Source organism: Babylonia areolata, chromosome 11, assembly GCF_041734735.1.
Source record: "Babylonia areolata isolate BAREFJ2019XMU chromosome 11, ASM4173473v1, whole genome shotgun sequence".
Classification (NCBI taxonomy): domain Eukaryota; kingdom Metazoa; phylum Mollusca; class Gastropoda; order Neogastropoda; family Buccinidae; genus Babylonia; species Babylonia areolata.
The window spans coordinates 32281930-32304767 of NC_134886.1; the positions used below are offsets into that span (position 1 = coordinate 32281930).

At 43.8% G+C, this 22838-nt stretch overlaps 1 protein-coding gene across 4 annotated transcripts in view; it reads right to left on the minus strand.

Moving 5' to 3' along the window:
• Positions 1-22838, minus strand: part of LOC143287661 (uncharacterized) — a 107895-nt gene that overhangs the window by 45182 nt on the left and 39875 nt on the right. For all 4 annotated transcript variants that reach the window (XM_076595821.1, XM_076595822.1, XM_076595818.1 and 1 more), the window contains one exon: positions 1259-1370. In XM_076595821.1, the coding sequence (XP_076451936.1) occupies positions 1259-1370 (112 nt within the window). The remainder of the gene's footprint in view (positions 1-1258; positions 1371-22838) is intronic.

Consider the following 22838-nt stretch of genomic DNA (forward strand, 5'->3'; position numbering starts at 1 on the left):
TTGTTGTTTGTTCGTTTGGTTTTGTTATTCTTTTTTTTTTCTTTTTTTTTCTCAAGGCCTGACTAAGCGCATTGGGTTATGCTGCTGGTCAGGTATCTGCTTGGCAGATGTGGTGTAGCGTATATGGATTTGTCCGAACGCAGTGACGCCTCCTTGAGCTACTGATACTGACACTGATACTGACTGAGAGTTTCGGTGTGTTTCATCAGAAGTGATTGACCTGCAGTGTGTTCCATCACAACTGGTTAAGTTACAGTGTGTTCCACTGGAGCTGAATGAGTTACAGTGTGTTCCATAAGAAATGACTGAGCTACAGTGTTTCCTCAGAACAGATTGAGCGACAATGTGTTCCATAACAACTGATCGTTTGTTCTGTTTTGTCTTGTTTGTTGTTTTTTGTTTTTTTTGTTTTTTTCAAGGCCTGACTAAGCGCGTTGGGTTACGCTGCTGGTCAGGCATCTGCTTGGCAGATGTGGTGTAGTGTATATGGATTTGTCCGAATGCAGTGACACCTCCTTGAGCTACTGATACTGATACTGATCAAGCTACAGTGTGTTCCATAAGAACTGATTGAGAGTTATGGTGCGTTTCGTCAGAACTGATTTAGCTACAGTGGGTTCCATCAGAACTGATTGAATGACAGTGTGTTGAGAGTTGTGGTGTGTTTCACCATAACTGAATGAGCTACAGTGTGTTCCATCAGAACTGATTGAGCTAAAGTGTGTTCCATCAGAATGGATTGAGCAACAGTATGTTCCAATGAATGGATTGAGCTACAGTATGTTCCATCAGAATGGATCAATATACCGTGTGTGCCATCAGAATGGATCAATATACAGTGTGTTCCATCAGAATGGACTGAGCTACAATATGTTCCAATGAATGGACTGAGCTACAGTGTGTTCCATCTGAATGGATTGAGCAACAGTGTGTGCTATCAGAATGGATCAATATACAGTGTGTTCCATCAGAATGGATTGAGCTACAGTGTGTTCCATCAGAATGGACTGAGCTACAATATGTTCCAATGAATGGATTTAGCTACAGTATGTTCCATTTGAATGGATTGAGCAACAGTGTGTGCTATCATAAAGGATTAATATACAGTGTGTTCCATCAGAATGGATTGAGCTACAATGTGTTCTATCAGAATGGACTGAGCTAGTGTGTTCCATCAGAAGTGATTCAGCTACTGAAAACACCGTTTCCAACGACGCATGGCACACAATGTGAAAGCCGCAGGTGACCTAACACTCACCACAACTTCATCAGCAGTGGTCACCTCTCCGTTGTCGTTGGTGCTGGCGTCTTTCTCTGGTGTAGACTGCTCCTTCTTCCTCTTCAGGCTGGCTCGCTTCCCCTTGTCCTTCCTGCAACACACCAAGACTACGTGCATGAGGAAGGGAGAGAATAAATCAAACCAAATCAAATCAAATCAAAAACACTTTATTAATCCACATGGAAATTAAGTTGTGCAATCACAGGCTCGTTGTAAACACCAACATAAAATTATCATGCGCAACTAAAAAAAAAAGAGATTAAAACTAGTCAAATAAGAATTCCCAATAGCTGACGATAGACTAACTATCTGAATAAAATTATCTAGTTAGCTGATGATAGACTATCTGAATAAAATTATCTAGTTAGCTGACGATAGACTAACTATCTGAGCAAAATTATCTAGTTAGCTGACGATAGACTAACTATCTGAGTAAAATTATCTAGTTAACTGATGATAGATTAACTATCTGAGTAAAATTATTTAGTTAGCTGACGACAGATTAATTATCTGAGTAAAATTATCTAGTTAGCTGACGACAGATAAACTATCTGAGTAAAATTATTCATTTCAAACCCAGCACAATGGGTGTGAAAGCTGAGAGGTTAGAGTGCTGGACCTCCTTTGTTCATGGGCTGCAACTCCCACGTCCACTCGTATGTACACAAGCGGGCTTTTACATGTATCACCGTTTTTAACCTACCGTATACGCAGCCATACTCCGTTTTCAGGGGTGCTGAGTGGTTTGAGTGTTGGACTTTCAATTTCAAGGTCCGGAGTTCAAATCCCTGAAGCAGCACTTGATGGAATTTTGTTGTCTTTTGCTTTTGTTTTTTTCCCTATTCCACAGACCCGCTGGTGCTTTAATTAATCCCCTTCATGTTAACGCACATGCAGAAATTCAGTTATACATGTTAGAGATCAGTGACTTGTGAATACACAAGTGTATCCGGAATGCACGTCCCTGAAAATGAAACATGGCTGCCTCAGTGTCAAGCTTAAAATGGTCCAGCGTTGCAACCTACCAATGAAGATGATATCTAGCACTTTTTTCCCTGAAAAGTTCGTTCATCAGTTCCTTGAAGTCACATGTTTGTTTGTTTGTTTGTTTGTTGTTGTTATCAGATGTAAGCAAATGCAAAAATCTGAGCTGACTGGTGATGACAATATTACAACTATAACAACAACAAAAGGATAATAAATAAGCATGTTAATGGTTCTCTGCAAATTGTTCCCCTGTGTGCTGTGCCAAGGAATTTTTCAGTTTTTCATCAGTTTGAGCAGTCTTACAAAACAAATTAACTGGTAGATAATTAATTAAAAACAGACGAAACACAGCCTTGATGTTTGGGAGGCAATTACAAATAAGTATAAGGAAAAATAAAGAACAAAACCCTTGCAGAGCTGAGTGATATGTTTTGTTCCAACTAAAAAAGCTGTAACTGCAGATAAAAATACTACTTCATGGGGCAGGTGAATTTCAAACACCTCTGTATGTGAGCATGTGTGTGTGTTTGTGTATTTAGGTTTCTGCAAAAACAGGAAAAGAAAGTGGGAAAAAGATGGAGATAGACATAGGAAATGAGCAAAACTGGTCTGTAATGAAGATTGTGAGAATTTTTTTTTTTTTTTTAATCCAACAACAACAACAACAAAAAAGCTCTGAGTGGAACAGCCAGACGGTGTGGGCGTTATCCAGGGCTCACCTGTACGCCACACCTGAAATCAACACTCTCCCTTCACATTTTTGGTGCCTCCTCCTCAGCCTACAGTTTACCAACTGCTAAAACAACAGGTTCTGACAAACACTGACGATGCCTTCTAACGAGGCAAAAAACTGTGTTTGTGTCTGCACACACACGCTCACACATGGATAAATGCACACACACACATGTACACACATGTATGCCCCCCCCCCACCCCCCACCCCCACACACACAACACACACACACACATACACACTCGTTAACATACACACACAAACACACACACACACACACACACACACACTCGTTAACACACACACACATATACACACACACACACACACACACAGAGAAGCAGGATGGGCAGTCTCTCTCTCTCTCTCTCTCTCTGCACCAATTTACCTGTACGAATACGAATACACAAATACACAACCTTTATTGTCTCTACTTTAGCACAGAGGTTTTCTTTTTGGCAGCACCACGTGTCCAACATAAAAAGACAACAACAAACAAACCAAATGAATGATAAAATAAAAAAAGTATAAAGTAGTCAAAGCATTCAGTTTAATATGCAGTCAATAGTTGGGGGTTTTAATGAATGATAACAAAAAAGTATAAAGCATTCAAAGTATTCAGTTTAATATGCAGTCAATAGTTGGGGGTTTTAATGAATGATAACAAAAAAGTATAAAGCATTGAAAGTATGCAGCTTAATATGCAGTCAATAGTTGGGGTTTTTAATGAATGATAAAAAAAAAAAAAGTATAAAGCATTCAAAGTATTCAGTTTAATATGTAGTCAATAGTTGGGATTTTTTCTGCACAAGTAGGTTTGAAGTTAATTGTTTTATGTTGCCAGTTGTCCTATAAACAAAACTGACAACTTGCAGTGCGGTAATGTGTGTCCACTACATTCCCTTCATGAGGGGCCATGGCCTTCATCAAATAAGAAATAATGTCAATATCTATGTCTCTCTATGCACACACACACACACACACACACACGTGTTTATGCATACACACACAAATACACACACAAGCATTCATGCATTCATGCACACACACACACACACACACACACAAGCACATGCACACAGACACACACACACACACACACACACACACATGTTTATGCATACACACACAAATACACACACAAGAATTCATGCGCGCACACACACACACACACACACACACACACACACACACACTTGTTTATGCATACACACACAAATACACACACAAGCATTCATGCATTCATGCACACACACACACACACACAAGCACATGCACACAGACACACACACACACACACACACACACATGTTTATGCATACACACACAAATACACACACAAGAATTCATGCGCGCACACACACACACACACACACACACACACACAAGCACATGCACACACACACACACACACACACAAACACACATACACACACACACACACACGCACGCACGCAGGCACATGTACACACCAAACCTACAGACAGACATCCTGATCACGTATGTGTGCCCACATGCACATCTTCATGCCATTTGTTAAGCTGTGGGAAGGTGGGAAAAAGATAAACATCGGCTGGCAGATTGAGGCCCGGAAGAAAACTGGATACTTAATACACCATGTGTCTGAGCAAACTGAGCGTCAGAGAGACTCAGGGAGGGAAAGGGAAAAACAGATACAGAGAGATAGAGAAAGAGAGAGAGAGTGTGTCCAGGTATTCTGAGTATATGAGCATATGTGTGTGCAACTGCTTGTGAGAGTGAGAGCGTGAGCGTGAGCGTGATTGTGTGTGTGTGTGTGTGTGTGTGTGTCTGTCTGTCTGTCTGTCTGTGTCTGTGTGCATGTGTGCATGTACATGCGTGTGCATGAGTGCGTGTGCGTGCGCGTGCATGCAAGCACACATGTGCGCGCACGCATGTTTACATGCATGATGTGCGTGTTTTGCAAAAAAGGAATTACACTTCGACAAGCAACAAAACCAAACAACAGGTGAAGTGGATTCTTGCCAGCACATCCATCCCCGGATACTTTGCAAACAAACAGAGCTTCACTTTGCTGAATCAGATCCCCACTCCCACAGACCACACAATCAACTGAGGGGATGCTCCTCTTCATGGTGGGAATCAGATGGGGAGATAGAAGCGTGGTGGGAATCGGATGGGAAGAGAGGAGCGTGGTGGGAATTGGACGGGGAGAGAGGAGAGTGTGGTGGGAATCGGATGGGAAGAAAGAAGCGTGGTGGGAAGAAAGAAGCGTGGTGGGAATCGGACGGGAAGAGAGGAGCGTGGTGGGAATCGGACGGGAAGAAAGGAGCGTGGTGGGAATCGGACGGGAAGAGAGGAGCGTGGTGGGAAGAAAGGAGTGTGGTGGGAATCAGACGGGAAGAAAGGACCGTGGTGGGAATCGAACATGAAGAGAGGAGCGTGGTGGGAATCGGACAGGAAGAAAGGAGCGTGGTGGGAATCGGACGGGACGAAAGGAGCGTGGTGGGAAGAAAGGAGCATGGTGGGAATCGGATGGGATGAAAGGAGCGTGGTGGGAATCAGACGGGAAGAGAGGAGCGTGGTGGGAATCGGACGGGAAGAGAGGAGCGTGGTGGGAATCGGACGGGAAGAAAGGAGCGTGGTGGGAATCGGACGGGAAGAAAGGAGCGTGGTGGGAAGAAAGGAGCATGGTGGGAATCGGATGGGATGAAAGGAGCGTGGTGGGAATCAGACGGGAAGAGAGGAGCGTGGTGGGAATCGGACGGGAAGAGAGGAGCGTGGTGGGAAGAAAGGAGCGTGGTGGGAATCGGACGGGAAGAGAGGAGCGTGGTGGGAATCGGACGGGAAGAGAGGGGCGTGGTGGGAATCGGATGGGAAGAGAGGAGCGTGGTGGGAATCAGACGGGAAGAAAGGAACGTGGTGGGAATCGGACGGGAAGAAAGGAGCGTGGTGGGAATCAGATGGGAAGAGAGGAGCGTGGTGGGAATCGGACGGGAAGAGAGGAGTGTCAGACGGGAAGAGAGGAGCACGGTGGGAATCAGACGGGAAGAGAGGAGTGTCGGACGGGAAGAGAGGAGCTGGAAGGGTGAGGGGTGACGTGGAAAAACAAATTTCACAGATATACACAGAGATTGGGACAGACAAGACAGACAGGAGGAGACAGGCTGATGTAATGAAAGAACATCAAGGGAGGAAAACAGGGGGCGGGGGGGGGGGCGGGGGGGGGAAGGTAGTCGGAAGAGATGAGGCGCAACAGAAGAACCGTGATTGGTATGACTATTATTTCTCTGGCTGGTTGGTCTGTCTGTCTGTCTGTCTAGACCTGACCAGTCATAACAGTGTTCAGCTGACATCATGCTTCCAGGTTAACCCTTTCTCTCCCTTTACAGAATGTGAACTTATGTCAGCAAAGTAACTTATAAAAAATAAAATAAAATAAAATAAAATAAAAACTGCCATATTCAAACAATGAACCATGTTCTGAAGTTAAAAAAAAAAAAAAAAAAAAAAAGGTGAACTATAAAGTTTAGTGCTGCTGAGTCATACCCCTAATAACCTTCATGATAAGGATACAGTCAGCCCTTCCAAACCAAACTAATCATCCCCCTTGTTATCTTCCTCCATTCAAATTCTACAAAGCACTCCTTTGCTTATTAGCCGTTACAGCCATGTGAAGGGCAGACAGTGTTGACAGTTTGTTGCAGGATGCAGCCCCCACCCCCCTGCTCCCCCCCCCCCCCCCCCCCCACCAGGCCCCTCCACCCCAAACCCCCTGATCTCCCACAGGAAAACAACAACAATGCCAGCCAGACGTCCAGCCCAGTGAAAGCAGAGACACAGCTGTCCCGAAGCTTGCAAACACCTTACTAAGCTAATTCTCCCCAGGTAAAACAACAGGAGGGAGATGGATGGCGGAGTTCATTCACCATCATCATCCGTGCCCCACAACACAGCAGCTGCCCCTGATACAGTCTGTTAAATGCCTTCACTTCTGGGCCAGACTCCAGGTTTTTATCGTTGGGGAGGTATTCTGCAAGATACCTGACTGTCTGGTTACCTTAGAGACTGTTCCAATGACTTCCCTCTAACCCCTCCCTCCAACAGCACCCAACACACACACACACACACACACTCCACATACATACACACACACACACACACACACACACACACACACACACACACCACATACACACACACACCACATACACACACACACCACATACACACACCACATACACACACCACACACACACACACACACACCACACACACACACACAGACTCACACACACACCACACACACACACACACACACACTACACACACACGCACACATACACACACACATACACCACACACACACACACACACACACGCACACACACATCCCACCCCCTCCTCCCCCTGTTCAGTGACAGGGTTCAGGAGAGTCTCTCCCTTATCTCCATGATGCAGACCCAATGGTGCAGAACTGCCAACACGGAGGCAGCTTTATCCCCTGGAACAGCAGCCAATTTCTGGGGCGTTTTTTTTTTCTTCTGCTGTCAAACTGGGGTGTGCCCAGCTGAGACAGGAATAAGGGGATGAGTAGAAGAGTGTTGAGTAACTGCAGGGTACCACAATAAATCACGCCCTTTCTTTGTTTCCACTTTGCTCAGGGAATGCACTTGTCACAGGTTTGAGTAGAATCTTTTGTGTGTGCGTCTGTGCCTGTGTGTATATCTGTATGTATGTTGGGGAGGTGGGAGGGAGATTATAATTGTAGCCACAAGCAAATCACAGTTATGCACTTTTTATTATGTTTATCAACTTTATTTAAGCAAAATGAATGAAGGGGGAGAGGGGGAAAATTGCCAGTAAACATTTAAATTGTTAATTTTCTACAATGCATACATATTTCACATGAAGAAAGTGCACACACCAAAGGTAAAAAGACATACCTGACAGACTGATAATAAATGAACAGCATTATTCAAAGTTACCTGTTATTATCCACAGTTACAATCATCATGTCTGCCTGCCTGAATACTCTGCCCATGAACATGTATATAAAAAAAACAAACAAGACAGACTGAAAGAAAGCCTGTGAATGAAAATCTGCAGAAGGAAGAAAATGTCAATGCCCCAAACCGGAAAAAAACTATCTATTCCAGCTGAAATCCAGAAGAAATCATACGCAATCATTTAACCATTATTTATTCATGGACAACTTTTACATACTTTAATCTAACACTCCCGTAGTCTCTGCGTTGCTTACAGTCCACCAAACAGCCGCAGAACATCAAATCAATCAGAGAAAACGAAATTCAAACTTGTTTGTCTCTCTAGCAAACCAACCTCCTCGGCGAGTGACAAGCATGGAAGCAGCAATGTCACAATCTGTTTCACCCAGAACAGAAAACTGTCTGATGACACACATGTACTGATAACCAAAAGAATGCGGCCAGGGCTTTCAGCATTACACAAACTGAGCACTATGATTTCCCACCCTCAATCTGCTTCAAAACTTCACCTTCAGGTCTGCATTTTATGCTCTTGACACAGCAAATATTGGCGCATTTATACTAACAAATAATAAGGTCAATGTCTGTCAACTCCAAGCTAAATACTGACCCCTCCTAAATCTGTTAAAAAAAACCCTTCAGTTTCAGGTCTACATTTCATGTAGACACAGCAAACATTAATGCATTATTCTTCTTCTTCTTTTAATATCTACTAATAAATAACTTTTCAGGTCTTTTAATGCTCCTGACACAACAAACAAAAGATTGACACTAACAACAGAGTCAATTTTAGCAGACTTCCAGGCTAGAAATGCTGACCCACTTGCTCTTTCTTCAGACCTAAGACACCTGGCAGGTATAAAAAGGTAGACAGGTTGGGGATAAAAGTAGGTGAAGTGAACATTCCTGGGGCACTGGAGAATCCTGTGAAGATGGACACAACACTTGGCACAAGGCAGGATGGACAAATGCAGTGAGAAGATGGGGGAAAGAAAAAAAACTGGGTGAACTCCTCACACCGAGTCTTCCCTCCAGGGACCCTCCCACACACACAAACTGTCTGGCCAATTCTTGGAAAGACTTGAGGAAAGTCAGAGAGCTACTGTCTTCTGTTCTTTGTTTGGGGGTTGGAGGTTTTAATGTGCCAAGCGCTTGTGCTGTCTTCTGTTTTGCATTAAGCGTTTCTGAAAAAAAAAAGTTTCTCTCAGGTTTTGAAAACAAACAGGTGTAGTTTTTGTATGGAAATGAGCACATGAGACATGATTCTAATGATAAGCATTTACTGCGCATGGTTCACCCTCCCCCCACCTCCACCATCCCCTGTAAGTTTTTATCTAGTCATAGTTTGTACAACAGAAAACAATTCATCTGCCTCAAAACAAAACAAAACAAACAAAGAAAAAGAAAGAAAGAAAAGAAAAGATAAATGAAAAATAATACATAGATAAATAAACAAACAAATAAACAAACAAACTAACATATGAAAAATAAATGAATGAATAAACAAATAAATAAATAAATAGAAGGCTATAGTTCATATTGAAATTAACATGAGATACATTTATAATGTCATGCAGATTGGGGTTTTGGGGGTTTCTTCTGGTTTTCAGTCCAATTGTGGCTGCTTCTTTTCTACAATTCATTTCAGCTGGATGCTTCGTATACAAACTGACAGCTACGTCAGTCTAGTCCGTTATGTCAGAAGGTATTCCACCTCACACCCATCCCTCCCAGTCATGCATAGATCATAATTCATACATATGCATGATGACACAGCCCGTACTTGAGCATAAAATAATGTGTGCAAATGCATATGACAGTCCAGTTCATTTTCAGCAGTTACATCTAATGTGTCTTCACCGCTGGTGATATCAGAGAACAATACAACACGTATGTATACCCACATAACATAGTCATTGTCCACTCAAGTTCTGATGATACAAGCAAGGGTTTGTTCACACCAAACTATCATTTTTGAAAACGCAGAAGAAACTGATACTGCCACAGGCACAAGAACAAAAGTTCTCATGTTGCGTTTATAACACAGACACCATCACAAAAAATGAAAATTTTAATAAACCTATGTTAGCATAAACGCAAGAACTGAAGTTCTTTAAATCCAGTTTAACAAGCAATCATTCTACCTTGAATTAAGAGGGGTTTTTTTATGTTTATCAATCAGTCATTTCACCTTGAATCCAGCGCTTTTCTTATGTTTCTCAATCAATCAATCAATCATTTTACCTTGAATAAAGAGTGTTTCGATGTTCATCAAACAATCATTTCACCTTGAATCCAGAGCTTTTCTTATGTTTCTCAATCAATGAATCATTACACTTTGAATAAAGAGTGTTTTGATGTTCATCAAACAATCATTTCACCTTGAATCAAGAGCTTTTCTTATGTTTCTCAATCAATGAATCATTACACCTTTAATAAAGAGTGTTTCGATGTTCATCAAACAATCATTTCACCTTTTTGATGTTCATCAAACAATCATTTCACCTTGAATCAAGAGCTTTTCTTATGTTTCTCAATCAATGAATCATTACACCTTTAATAAAGAGTGTTTCGATGTTCATCAAACAATCATTTCACCTTGAATCAAGAGCTTTTCTTATGTTTATCAATCAATGAATCATTACACCTTTGATAAAGAGTGTTTCGATGTTCATCAAACAATCATTTCACCTTGAATCAAGAGCTTTTCTTATGTTTCTCAATCAATGAATCATTACACCTTTAATAAAGAGTGTTTCGATGTTCATCAAACAATCATTTCACCTTTTCGATGTTCATCAAACAATCATTTCACCTTGAATCAAGAGCTTTTCTTATGTTTCTCAATCAATGAATCATTACACCTTTAATAAAGAGTGTTTCGATGTTCATCAAACAATCATTTCACCTTGAATCAAGAGCTTTTCTTATGTTTCTCAATCAATGAATCATTACACCTTGAATAAAGAGTGTTTCGATGTTCATCAAACAATCATTTCACCTCGAATCAAGAGCTTTTCTTATGTTTATCAATCAATTAATCATTACACCTTGAATAAAGAGTGTTTCGATGTTCATCAAACAATCATTTCACCTCGAATCAAGAGCTTTTCTTATGTTTATCAATCAATCAATCATTACACCTTGAATAAAGAGTGTTTCGATGTTCATCCAACAATCATTTCACCTCGAATCAAGAGCTTTTCTTATGTTTATCAATCAATCGATCATCACACCTTGGTTAAAGAGTGTTTCGATGTTCATCAAACAATCATTTCACCTCGAATCAAGAGCTTTTCTTATGTTTATCAATCAATCGATCATCACACCTTGGTTAAAGAGTGTTTTGATGTTCATCAAACAATCATTTCACCTCGAATCAAGAGCTTTTCTTATGTTTATCAATCAATCAGTCATTACACCTTGAATAAAGAGTGTTTCGATGTTCATCCAACAATCATTTCACCTCGAATCAAGAGCTTTCTACAAACAAAGCAGCTCCAGTGTCCCATCAGTTCAAGAGAACTCGGAAATAATAAAGGGCCATATCATCCCCCTGGAAAGAACACAGATAGTGAGAACATAAGGACGGCAGGGGGGCAGAGAGGAGAGGAGAGGAGAGGAGAGGGGAGGGGAGGGGAGGGGTGTGGAGGGGAGGGGTGGGGTCGGGTGGGGCAGGGATGAAGGAGGGGGGGGGGGGGGGCGGGGTTCTGGGAGGAAGACTGCATCACCAGGGAAGAGATCAGGAAGTGAGTTATCAGGACCAGGGACAGGTGGGACAAACAAATGTGATGGCAGGAGGATGGAGATTTGAGAAAAATGGAGGGAGCAACCAGTATAGACAGGGGGAGGGGGGTAGGCATGATGGAAGGTGAGAAACAGTGTAATGTGTGTCTGAGAGAGAGAGAGAGAGGAGGGCAGAGAGAGAGAGAGGAGAAGACGAATGAGAAGTGTGGATAAAAGTAGGTAGAAGGACAGACAGTGAAAGAGATATGAGAGAAAAAATCAGGCAGGCACTGGTGGAGTGATGGCCTGGAGGTAACACATCCACCTAAGAAGCAGAGAATCTGAGCACACTGGGTCGAATCGCGGCACAGTCGCCAGTATTTCTTCCCCCTCCACAAGACTTTGAGTGATGGTCTGGATGCTAGTCATTTGGATGAGACAATAAACTGAGGTCCTGTGTGCAGCATGCACTTAGTGCACGTAAAAGAACCCACGACAACAAAAGGGTTGTCCCCGGCAAACTTCTATAGAAAAATCCACTTCGATAGGAAAGACAAATAATTTTTTAAAAACTGCAAGCAGGGGAAAAAAAAAAAAGGGTGGCGCTGTCAGTGTAGCGATGTGCTCTCCCTGGGGACAGCAGCCCAAAATTCACACAGAGAAATCTGTTGTGACAAAAAAGAGAAAAACAAAACAATACAATGCAATAGAAGGGGGTGGGTGGGGGGAGAGAGGAGGCAGAAAAAGGGGGAAGTGAGAGAGAAAGACATTCACAGAGACTGTAAGACAAGCACACAGAGAGAGAGAGGGGGGGGGAGGAGGGGAGAAAAGGAGGGAAAGAGAGAGGGAGGGAGGGAAAGACAGAGTGAGTGACTGAGAGAGACAGAGACAGACAGACAGACAGACAGACACACACACACACACACACACACACACAGTGAGTAACTGAGAGAGACAGAGAAACAGAGTGAGAGAGAGACAGATAGTCTGAGAGACAGAGACAGAGAGAGTGCAAGGGAGCATGAAATGAAGAAAAGATGGCCCCACAGGCCTCACATTGACAACGTTCACCTCCCACATATTCATCACCCCTCAAGACAGGCCTTGCCACCACACCACACCACACAACACAACCACCATGAAACAGGTCATCCATCACACAAACTGGAACCAGCTGAGTAGAAGGTGGGGGACTGATGGTCTCTTTGGCTTCAGGGACGAATTTTATTTTACACAAGATTTCTGACTATTTTTTTTTATAACCAACCACCATGGCCAAGCGGTCAGCACTGCAGACTGGTAACCAGGAGAAAGACGCAGGTTCAAGCCCTATTGTGGTTGTGAGAGTTTTAGGTCCATGGCCAACTTTTAACCCTCTGAGCCCTGACCACCGCTTTACCGGTGGTAGAGAAAAATGACATAATGCCTAGCCACCAGTTGAGCAGTGCGTAAACACTTGTGTCATGTTTTGCTATTGGTTGACTTATACTGAAGAGTCAATCAGAAAAACTGTAATATTCTGACGTCAGCGAACGTAGTACCAACATGGCCACGCCTTTTCATGTGCTTTGGATAAAAAAGATCGATTTCAATATAAGTCAACCAACAGCAAAACACGACACAAGTGTTTACGCACTGCTCAACCGGTGGCTAGGCATTATGTCATTTTTCTCTACCACCGATAAAACGGTGGTCAGGGCACTCTTTTTATATCTGCCGTGACACACTAAATACCAATTATTTGCAAATTTTGGCTCAGGAGCTCAGGCAGAAGGGTTAAATTTGCTCAGGAACTCAGGGCTCAAAGGGTTAAAAAGTGCTGAGTGTGCTACAGGCTCAAATGGGAAGACTGGGGCCACACAGTCAAGGCATTCACTTCATGGATGCATCTTTAGTACTATAGCTCAAATTTCCTGACCAGTTCTTACTGTATTTGTTTTAGTCTCTTAGGCCTAGTTGATACCATGACAAGCAAAAAATACGGCTTTTGTCACATAGTCCCAAATCTAAATTGACCTCCATAGCAGCAACTTGATCTTCCTACCATCATTTGAATAGAAAAACACTGTCCGTAATTATGTGGCCTTTCATGCGCTGTTCTCACGGTGACCTCAAGTTTCCATTTCCCCTCTATTTCCACACATGTAGAGACTTCCTGTTAAAATCATCAGGGTCAGGAGATTCATGTGGGACTGTTGTTAGACCTGGTGGCAATTTCCACAGTGAGGGGGCTGCTAACTGGTGTCAACCTGTGGTGACTCAGGAAAAGCAGCGCTGAACACCATCTAAGTGTTCAGCAGCAGTGCGGGGTATCCTGTGGTGTGTGGCCTGCTGGTGACCTGATGTTTGTAGCTCCATGTGGAACTGCTGGCTATGGGACTGTGGCACAAACAGGTGTGACAGCCAAGTGGTTTAAGCATTAGACTTTCAATCTGAGGGTCCCGGATTCAAATGGTGCTCGGCAAATAAAGGGTGGAGATTTTTCTGATCTCCCAGGTCAACAAGTGTGCAGGCCTGCCAGTGCCTGAACCCCCTTCATGCGTATAAGCATGAAGAAGTTCAAATACGCATGTTAAAGATCCCGTAGTCCACATAAACATTTGGTGGGTTATGGAAACAAGAAAATATCTGGCATGCACCCACCCGAAAACGGAGAATGGCTGCCTACATGGTGGGGATAAAAACGGTCATACATGTAAAAAAACAACAACAAAAAAACACTCATGTAGATGAGTGAGTGAGTTGCAACACACGAACGAAGAAGAAGGGACTGTAGCAGAACAAGCCAAGGTATGGCTGTGTACAGGGGAGGGGGACGGGTGCTCAAGATGAGTGGGAGGGGGGGGGGGGTAATGCCACTGAAGACAACACAGACAACGTGGCCGCAAAAGAAGAAAAGATTTCAAGACTTTTTTTTTTTCTTTTTTTTTTTTTAATTCCTTTTTGAGGATGGGGTGGGAGGGGGCAGAGGTTAGGAGGGACTGGCTGCAGGAAGGTTAAACACTCTGTGCGTACGTGCATGCAAGCGTGTGTGTGCATAAGAGAGAGAGTGTGTGTGTGTGTGTGTGTGTGTGTGTGTGTGAGCGTACATGCATAAGTGCGTGTGTGTGGTGTGGTGAGTGCATGCATGTGTGTGTGTGCATGCATGCATGAGTATGTGTGTGTGTGTGTGTGTGTGTGTGTGTGTGGTGTGTGTGTGTGTGTGGGGTGAGTGCATGCATGTGTGTGTGCATGTATGCATGAGTACATGTGTGTGTGTGTGTGTGTGTGGTGAGTGCATGCGTGCATGCATGTGTGCGTCAGGCATCCCAGAAGCAGAACGTGAGGCAGAGAGAAAAGGAAAGGATACACAGGGACCAGGCACACCTGACCACCCCCTCCCCCCTCCTCCCATCTCCCCTCCTCCTCCTCCCCTCCTTACTTTGTGTGGGGGGGGGGGGGGGGGCATTCCTCTCATGGTCAGCATTCAGCTCAGTGGCCCTGTCAGGCTGGGACTATCAGAATTGGGTGTGATGGTGGGGGGTGGGGATGGGGGTATGGGGATATCAAGGTGGGAACGGACCACAACCACGACTCTGTCTGTCTGCATCAGCCTGTCACTGGGTGCATGCTCATTAACCTCTTCCCTTGGCTGCTCTGCTGACCTTGCTATGAACCTCACTTACCCACCACCACCACCACTCAGACGCCCACCAATGCCAGTGTCAGTCACTGAGATGTAAACAATGTCAGTAATGCCGGTCATGTCAGTGATGTCAATGCCCACCACCGCTCCTGTCTTGAGACTACTGCTCCTCCCTCCCTCCCTCCCTCCTACCTTCTGTAAGTGCAATGCCCAACTGATATGTACACAAAGGCCTCCTAAACCCCGCCCTGGGATCAGGTTTAACATGCAGTCAGGTGGCTGGACAGTCTTCTGCCTGCCCACTCCTGCCCTGTCTGGCATTTTGTGGGTCTTTGAATAAGAGGCAAATAATGGAACAAGAAACAAGAGAGTGCTTTTGAAATGAGAGATATGATGTGATGAAACTGTCGCACACAAAACATGCACACATGCACTCACTTCCGGCAATGGAGGGAGTGGGAGAGGGTGGGGGGTTGGGGGATGGGAGGTGTGTGTGTGTGTGGGGGGGGGGGGGGGGGGGGTTACACACTTGATACTGAAAATATCAAGACAGCTGAAGTGATGTCAGTAGTAACTGCTCCTAAGAAAAAGATAGCAAGCACAATAAAAAAAATATTTAAAAAAAAAGGTTGGGTTTTTCCCCCCTGCTTCCTATTTTACGACAAATGCACATAATACTCCCACTTGTGTCTATCTATCCTCCACACAATCCCCCTTCCTGCACACACACATGCACACAAAGGTTCTTTTCAGGACATTAAGGACATTCAACTCTGAAAACAAACTGAAACAGAAACAAGACACAGAATAAGGAAAACATGCTGTTCGAACTGAATACTGTTTTCTAAAAAAAAAAAAAAAAAATGGACCAGAAGAAAGAAAAGAAAAAAACAAACAAACAAACGAAAAAAAAAAAACCCTTCCTCTAACAAAGCTATGGATTCTATGGTTTCAGAGCAAGGGGAAAAGAGTGTAATGGATGGTATCATATTTTCTCTTCCTTTTCTTGACTCGCTGTGTGTAAGCAGAGTGATTTTAGGCAATAACTTGGTGTTTCGGGGGTGTTTGTGTGTGTGTGTGTGTGTGTGTGTGTGTGTGTGTGTGTGTGTGTGTGTGTGTGTGTGTGTGTGTGTGGTGTTGTTTTGTATTCTGTGTGTATGTGTGTGTGGTGCGTGAGGTTTAGTGGTGTGTGTGTGTGTGTGTGTGTGTGTGTGTGTGTGTGTGTGTGTGTGTGTGTGTGTGTGTGATCTGGGTAAACCGTATCAAATTCATTTTCTCTGGAAATACTTTATCTGCCAATACCAATTTCGGAAAAATACATTGTAGAAAAGATTTTTTTTTAAATCTGTCCACTCATACCAATGACAGGTTGGAAGTCTTCTGGATTAAACTGTACTTGTGGTTCATGAACAGTGTATTTCTTAACTGGGGCCAGTTTAAGTCTTCTGTTTTACAAACCTGCACAACTACGCTCCTTTCTTCTCAGTGCTATGTTGACCAGGTCACACCCTGAAGTTATCTCTGTGGTCATAAACACTGACTGTCAAGTTGGTGTAGGCCTTTGTACCCTGGTTCAACCCCATGGGTTTGAGATAAACTGCACTGTGTGTCTGTACCTCATATATACTGTAAACTACACACAACACGCGCATGCATGCACGCACGCACGCGCGCACACACACACACACGCACACCCATACACACACAAAGCTTTTGTATTCACACTGCTCCCCCCCATTTTATTTGACCATAACATTCACATAAATGCAGACACATTCTGAATAAAAGAACGCTGAATGTGCCAGGATACAAAATACGTGCATATACACATACACACACTCAACCACCAACACCACTGCCAACACCAGAACATCACACAAACTCACAGTCACACACACAACGCCTCCTCCCACCCCATCCACATACATCAGCACACACACACACATACACACACACACACACACAATCTCACACACATACACAAATATACTCTCTCTCTCACCCTCTCTCTCTCTCTCTCACCCTCTCTCTCTCATAAACAGATATGATATACTCACACACACACACACACACACACACACACACACACACACACACACACTATCTCACACACATACACAAATATACTCTCTCTCACCCTCTCTCTCTCACCCTCTCTCTCTCACACACACACACATATGATACACATACACACACACACACACTATCTCACAAACATACACAAATATACTCTTTCTCTCACCCCTCTCTCTCTCTCACCCTCTCTCTCTCCCACACACACAGATATGATACACACACACACACCCTCTCTCTCTCTCTCTCTCAAACACACTCCCTCTCTTTCTCTCTCTCACAGAAATAATACTCTCTCTCTCTCTCTCTCTCTCTCTCTCTCTCACACAGATTTAAAAATACACACTCTCTCTCTCCCCCCCCCCCCCCTCTCTCTCTCCCCTTCCTCCCCCCCCCCCCCCCTCTCTCTCTCTCTCTCCCCCCTTCCACATCCAAACGCAACAAAAGCACATGCCACTGAAGCCTGCACAATGCTGTTATTAAAACAGTTTCACCCCTTGGCCCCCAAACTTTCAGCAGCTCAAACCCCCGCTGCAGTAAAATGTCAAAGGGAGGAAATGGCTGGTCACAGTGCACTCCCCTGTCAGGTATATAGGCCCATGGCCCACCCACACAGAAATCTGCCCGGCAAAACACCCACATTTACATCAGTATGATTCATTTTTTGACGGAAATTTGTCTTGTAAAAGACAACCCTTATTTGACAGTGACAATGCCTACGAAACCAGTACATTTTCAGTGGAATTTCATCTTGTAAAAGACGGCCCTTATTTGACAGTGACAACACCTACAAAACCTGTACATTTTAAGTATTGTCTGTCACCGGAATCTGCCCAGCAAAGCAGCCCACCTTAACATCCATTGTGTATGATTCAGTGTTAGGCCTCCATCCTTCATCCCTCCTACACTAGCTAAATTTCAGTTTCAGTTCCAGAAGGTGTCACTGCATTCGGACAAATCCATATACCCTACACCACAGACATCTGCTAGGCAGATGCCTGACCAGCAGCATAACCCAACGTGCTTCGTCAGGCCTTGAGTACATGCCTATTATGTCTGTACCTGTCAGAGTGGATTTCTTCTACAGAATTTTGCCAGAGGACAATCCTTTTGTTGCTGTGGGTTCTTTTTCAGTGTGCCAAGTGCCTGCTGCACATGGGTCCTTGGTTTATCACCTCATCCGAATGACTAGTTGCTCAGTTTGATTTTCCAGTCAAACCTGGGAGAAAGGGTGAGAGCAGGAATCAAACCCAGACCCTCACGCACGCTGTACTGGTAGATGAATGATGAATGATATGGATACTTATATAGCGCCTATCCTCGGTCAGAGACCAAGCTCTAAGCGCTTTACTAACTCGGGGTCCTTTGCACAACACTCTGCCTACCTGGGTAGAGCTGACTGCCATCGGGCACTCATCTTTCGTTGCCTATGTCATTCAATCAGATTTCAGGCACACAAACACACACACTCAGACAGACATATAACATTTCATGTGTATGACCGTTTGTTTATTTACCCTGCCATGTATGTAGCCATACTTTCAGGGGTGTGCATGCTGGGTATGTTCTTGTTTCCATAACCCACCAAATGCTGACATGGATTACAGGATCTTCAACATGAGTATTTGATCTTCTGTGTGCTTATACACACTAAGGGGGTTCTGGCACTAGGTCTGCACATATGTTGACGTGCGAGATTGGAAAAATCTCCACCCTTTACCCACCAGGCACTGTTACCAAGATTCAAACTTGGGACCCTCAGATTCAAAGTCCAATGAGCATCTTAACCATTCTGCCACCTTCCTCCTAGCTAAGCAGCCCACCAATACATACATCCAGTGTAGGTCTCCATCCCTCATCATCCCAGTAAAGCAGCCCTCTATTATCATGTACTGAGAATGAAGCAGTGTGTGGTCTTCATCACACACACCCTCCTCCCCTCCACCATGCCAGAAGTAAGGTCTCCCCCTCCTACCTCTTCTCCCAACCCACTCATGACAGGTCTCATCTGGTGTTCATTCCTCTCTGTAATGTTTACCACCAACTATTCATTCCTCCTCCTCCTCCTCCGCCTCCAATACATGCCTATACCAGAGATCATCTTTTCTACAGTCACTGCCTAGGCTCCAGAAAACCCTGCAGATGTAAGGCAAATTTGGGGCTCATGTCTGATAAATCCTGCATCCCCATCCTACAGTGGCTTCAGCAACATATCTATCCAGATCCTGATCCCCACCCACACCCCATTCCCCACCCACCCTACACCCTCCCCAACAAAGGGAAAAGAAAGAAATAGACAACATAAAAATTTCTGCATACTTTTACTTAAATCTTTCTATGTTTTGTAGGAAATAATATAATAAACTGAAGTGTGAAAGAGACCAGAATCAACAAGGGAATCCACTTTTAACAAGTACAGTAAGTTCTGATCCTTTAAAACTACAAAGGCGTGAAATGTCATGCTGACAGTCCAAAGTATGTAAATAACACACAGACTGAACAAGACTGTGCCCGTGCGCGCACACACACACACACATACAGAGAGAGAGAGAGAGAGTACTTTTAGCTTGCATTAGCATATCTCCACACACCCGCACAGCAAACATGTTCTGAGCCATCCCCCCCCCCCCACCCCCAAGGCTAAACAGTAGTACTGCAATACTTACATCCATACATCTCCAAAGCCAACAGACAGTTCAGCAGAACAACCCTGTTCCCCTGATCCACTGCTGAGTCACATCTCTTCCCCACCACACACACACACACACACACACAGAGATACAGACACACACAAAGAGAGAGAGACAGACAGACAGACACACACACACACACACACACACACAAAGAAAGACACACACAGACACATGCACAAATACAGACACAAACACACACACACACACACACACACACTCCAAGACACACACACACACACACGCACAAATACAGACACAAACACACACAGATACAGACACAGACACACACACACAGAGAAAGACACACACACACACAGAGAAAGACACAGAGAAAGACACACACAGACACACGCACACAGATACAGACACAGACACACATGGACACAGATACACACATACAAAGACACACACATGCACACAGACACACACAGACACAGACATACAAAGAGAGACACAGACGAACACACATTTTTTAACAAAACGACAATAAAGAAAAACCAACAAAACAAACATATAGTCCCTCCACTCCCTTTTTTCCCTCCTCCATGACAGATGGATGGCATCACCCTGACTCTGACTGAAGTTCAGTAACATCAATAATTACTGTGTTACCTGACTTATTGGCTTTTTCGTTAATATCAATATTGGTGATAATACTAACTAAAGTTCATTAATATCATAAATTATTACATCAGCTAAATTATTGGCTGTTTCATTAATATCAATAAGATATTATTAGCTGTTTCATTACGATCAAAAAGATATTATAACTGTTAACTTTTTTTTTCATATGGGCCAATACCTTCCAAATACAAATACAACTGATAGTGATACTTGAGCTGAGAGAGAGGACATGCTTGCAAAATTCCTGAAATGGCTGTATTTCCTCTGAGCACACACAACAAGAAATGAAGATCTGCATCGGCCTGAGAAAATTAATGCTGCAGTTGATTTTTTTTTTTTTCTGGACACACACACACACACACACACACAGAGTCAAGAAAGAGAGGTATGAACATCAGTTCACTTCATCTGTTCATGTGGGACACTTGTTTCTTGTCTGCAGTTTTCCTAGTTAAAAAAAGAAAAAAGAAAAAATAAGATTGTGAGTAGAACTCATGTCCTTTATAAACCAAGTTCTTCTTCCCTTCCAACCAAACTCATGTGAGCAGTGTGTGTGGTGTTGCACTGAAGCATGCACAAATAAGTGCACGCAAAATTTTGTCCTTATTTTCCATCCAACTCCTTGTGTGTGTGTGTGTGTGTGTGTGGTGTGTGGCTGTGTCTGTGTGTGTATCTCTGTGTGCGTCTCTGTGTCTGTCTGTGTGAACCCTGCTGTATTAGCCTGCCAAGCACATTTCTGAGACCAATCCATGCTGGATATTTTCATACTCCCATGACCCACCACCATACTTCAGGAAGGAACTTTTACAGGTGTATTTCTCTCCCCCCCCCCCAACCTCACCACCCCCTCTCCCTCCCTCCCTCTCTCTCTCTCTCTCTGTGCATGCACACACATGCATGTGCAGGTGGCTCAAGACTCAAGCTGGTCTGCACGTGCAGGATGAAGTGATCAGACACATGGCTTTCCTTCACCCACCATGTATGTCCAATCAGTTTTACTTTCAGTTTCTCAAGGAAGCATCACTGCGATCAGACAACTCCATATACGCTACACAACATCTGCTAGGCAGATGACCTGAGAGCAGTATAACCCAACACGCTTTGTCAGGCCTTGAGTGCATGGATATATATTTGTGTACCTATCAGAGTGGATTTCTTTGGCAGAATTTTGCCAGAGAACAACACTTTTGTTGTCATAGTTTCTTTTTCAGCGCCTAACATGCATGCTGTACACGGGACCTCTGTTTATCGTGTCATCTGACAGACTAGATGCTCAGTTTGATTTTCCAGTCAAACTTGGGAGAAAGGGCAAGACTGCAATTCTTCTTCTGCGTTTGTGGGCTGCAACTCCCACATTCACTCATATATACGCGAGTGGGCTTTTATGTGTATGACCGTTTTTAACCTGCCATGTTGGCAGCCATACTCCGCTTTCGGGAGTGTGCATGCTGGGTATGTTCTTGTTTCCATAACTCACTGAACGCTGATATGGATTACAGGATCTTTAACGTGCGTATTTGATCTTCTGCTTGCGTATACACACGAAGGGGGTTCAGGCACTAGCAGGTCTGCACATCTGTTGATCGTAAAAATCTCCACCCTTTACCCACCAGGCGCCATCACCGTGATTCGAACACGGGACCCTCATATTGAAAGCCCAACGCTTTAACCATTCGGCTATTGCGCCTGTCAAGACTGGAATTCGAACCAAGGCACTCACGGACACAGTACTGGCTGATAAGCGTCTTAACCATTCTGCCACCTTGCTATCTCAGACTTCACACATGGACAAGGAAAAGACGTGACACTGAGTGATTAACCCATTCAACCCTGCAGGGTGCACAGCCTCAGCAGGCTTCCACGCCATACTGACACGAAAAAAAAAAGAAAAAAAAAAAGAAAAATATACTGTTTTTCCTTCAAATGACATGTGTATATACCCATAAATACTGTACAAACTAGCTCCCTTTCTTTGCAGTTTATGTATAAGTACGAGCATGAAAACTGTTGCTATGAGACAGACAAAGTCTGATGCCAAAGCAATGCTCGGGCACAGGGCTCAGTGAGTTAAGACTTTCAATCCCACCGTCCTTGGTTCAGTTCCTTGTGG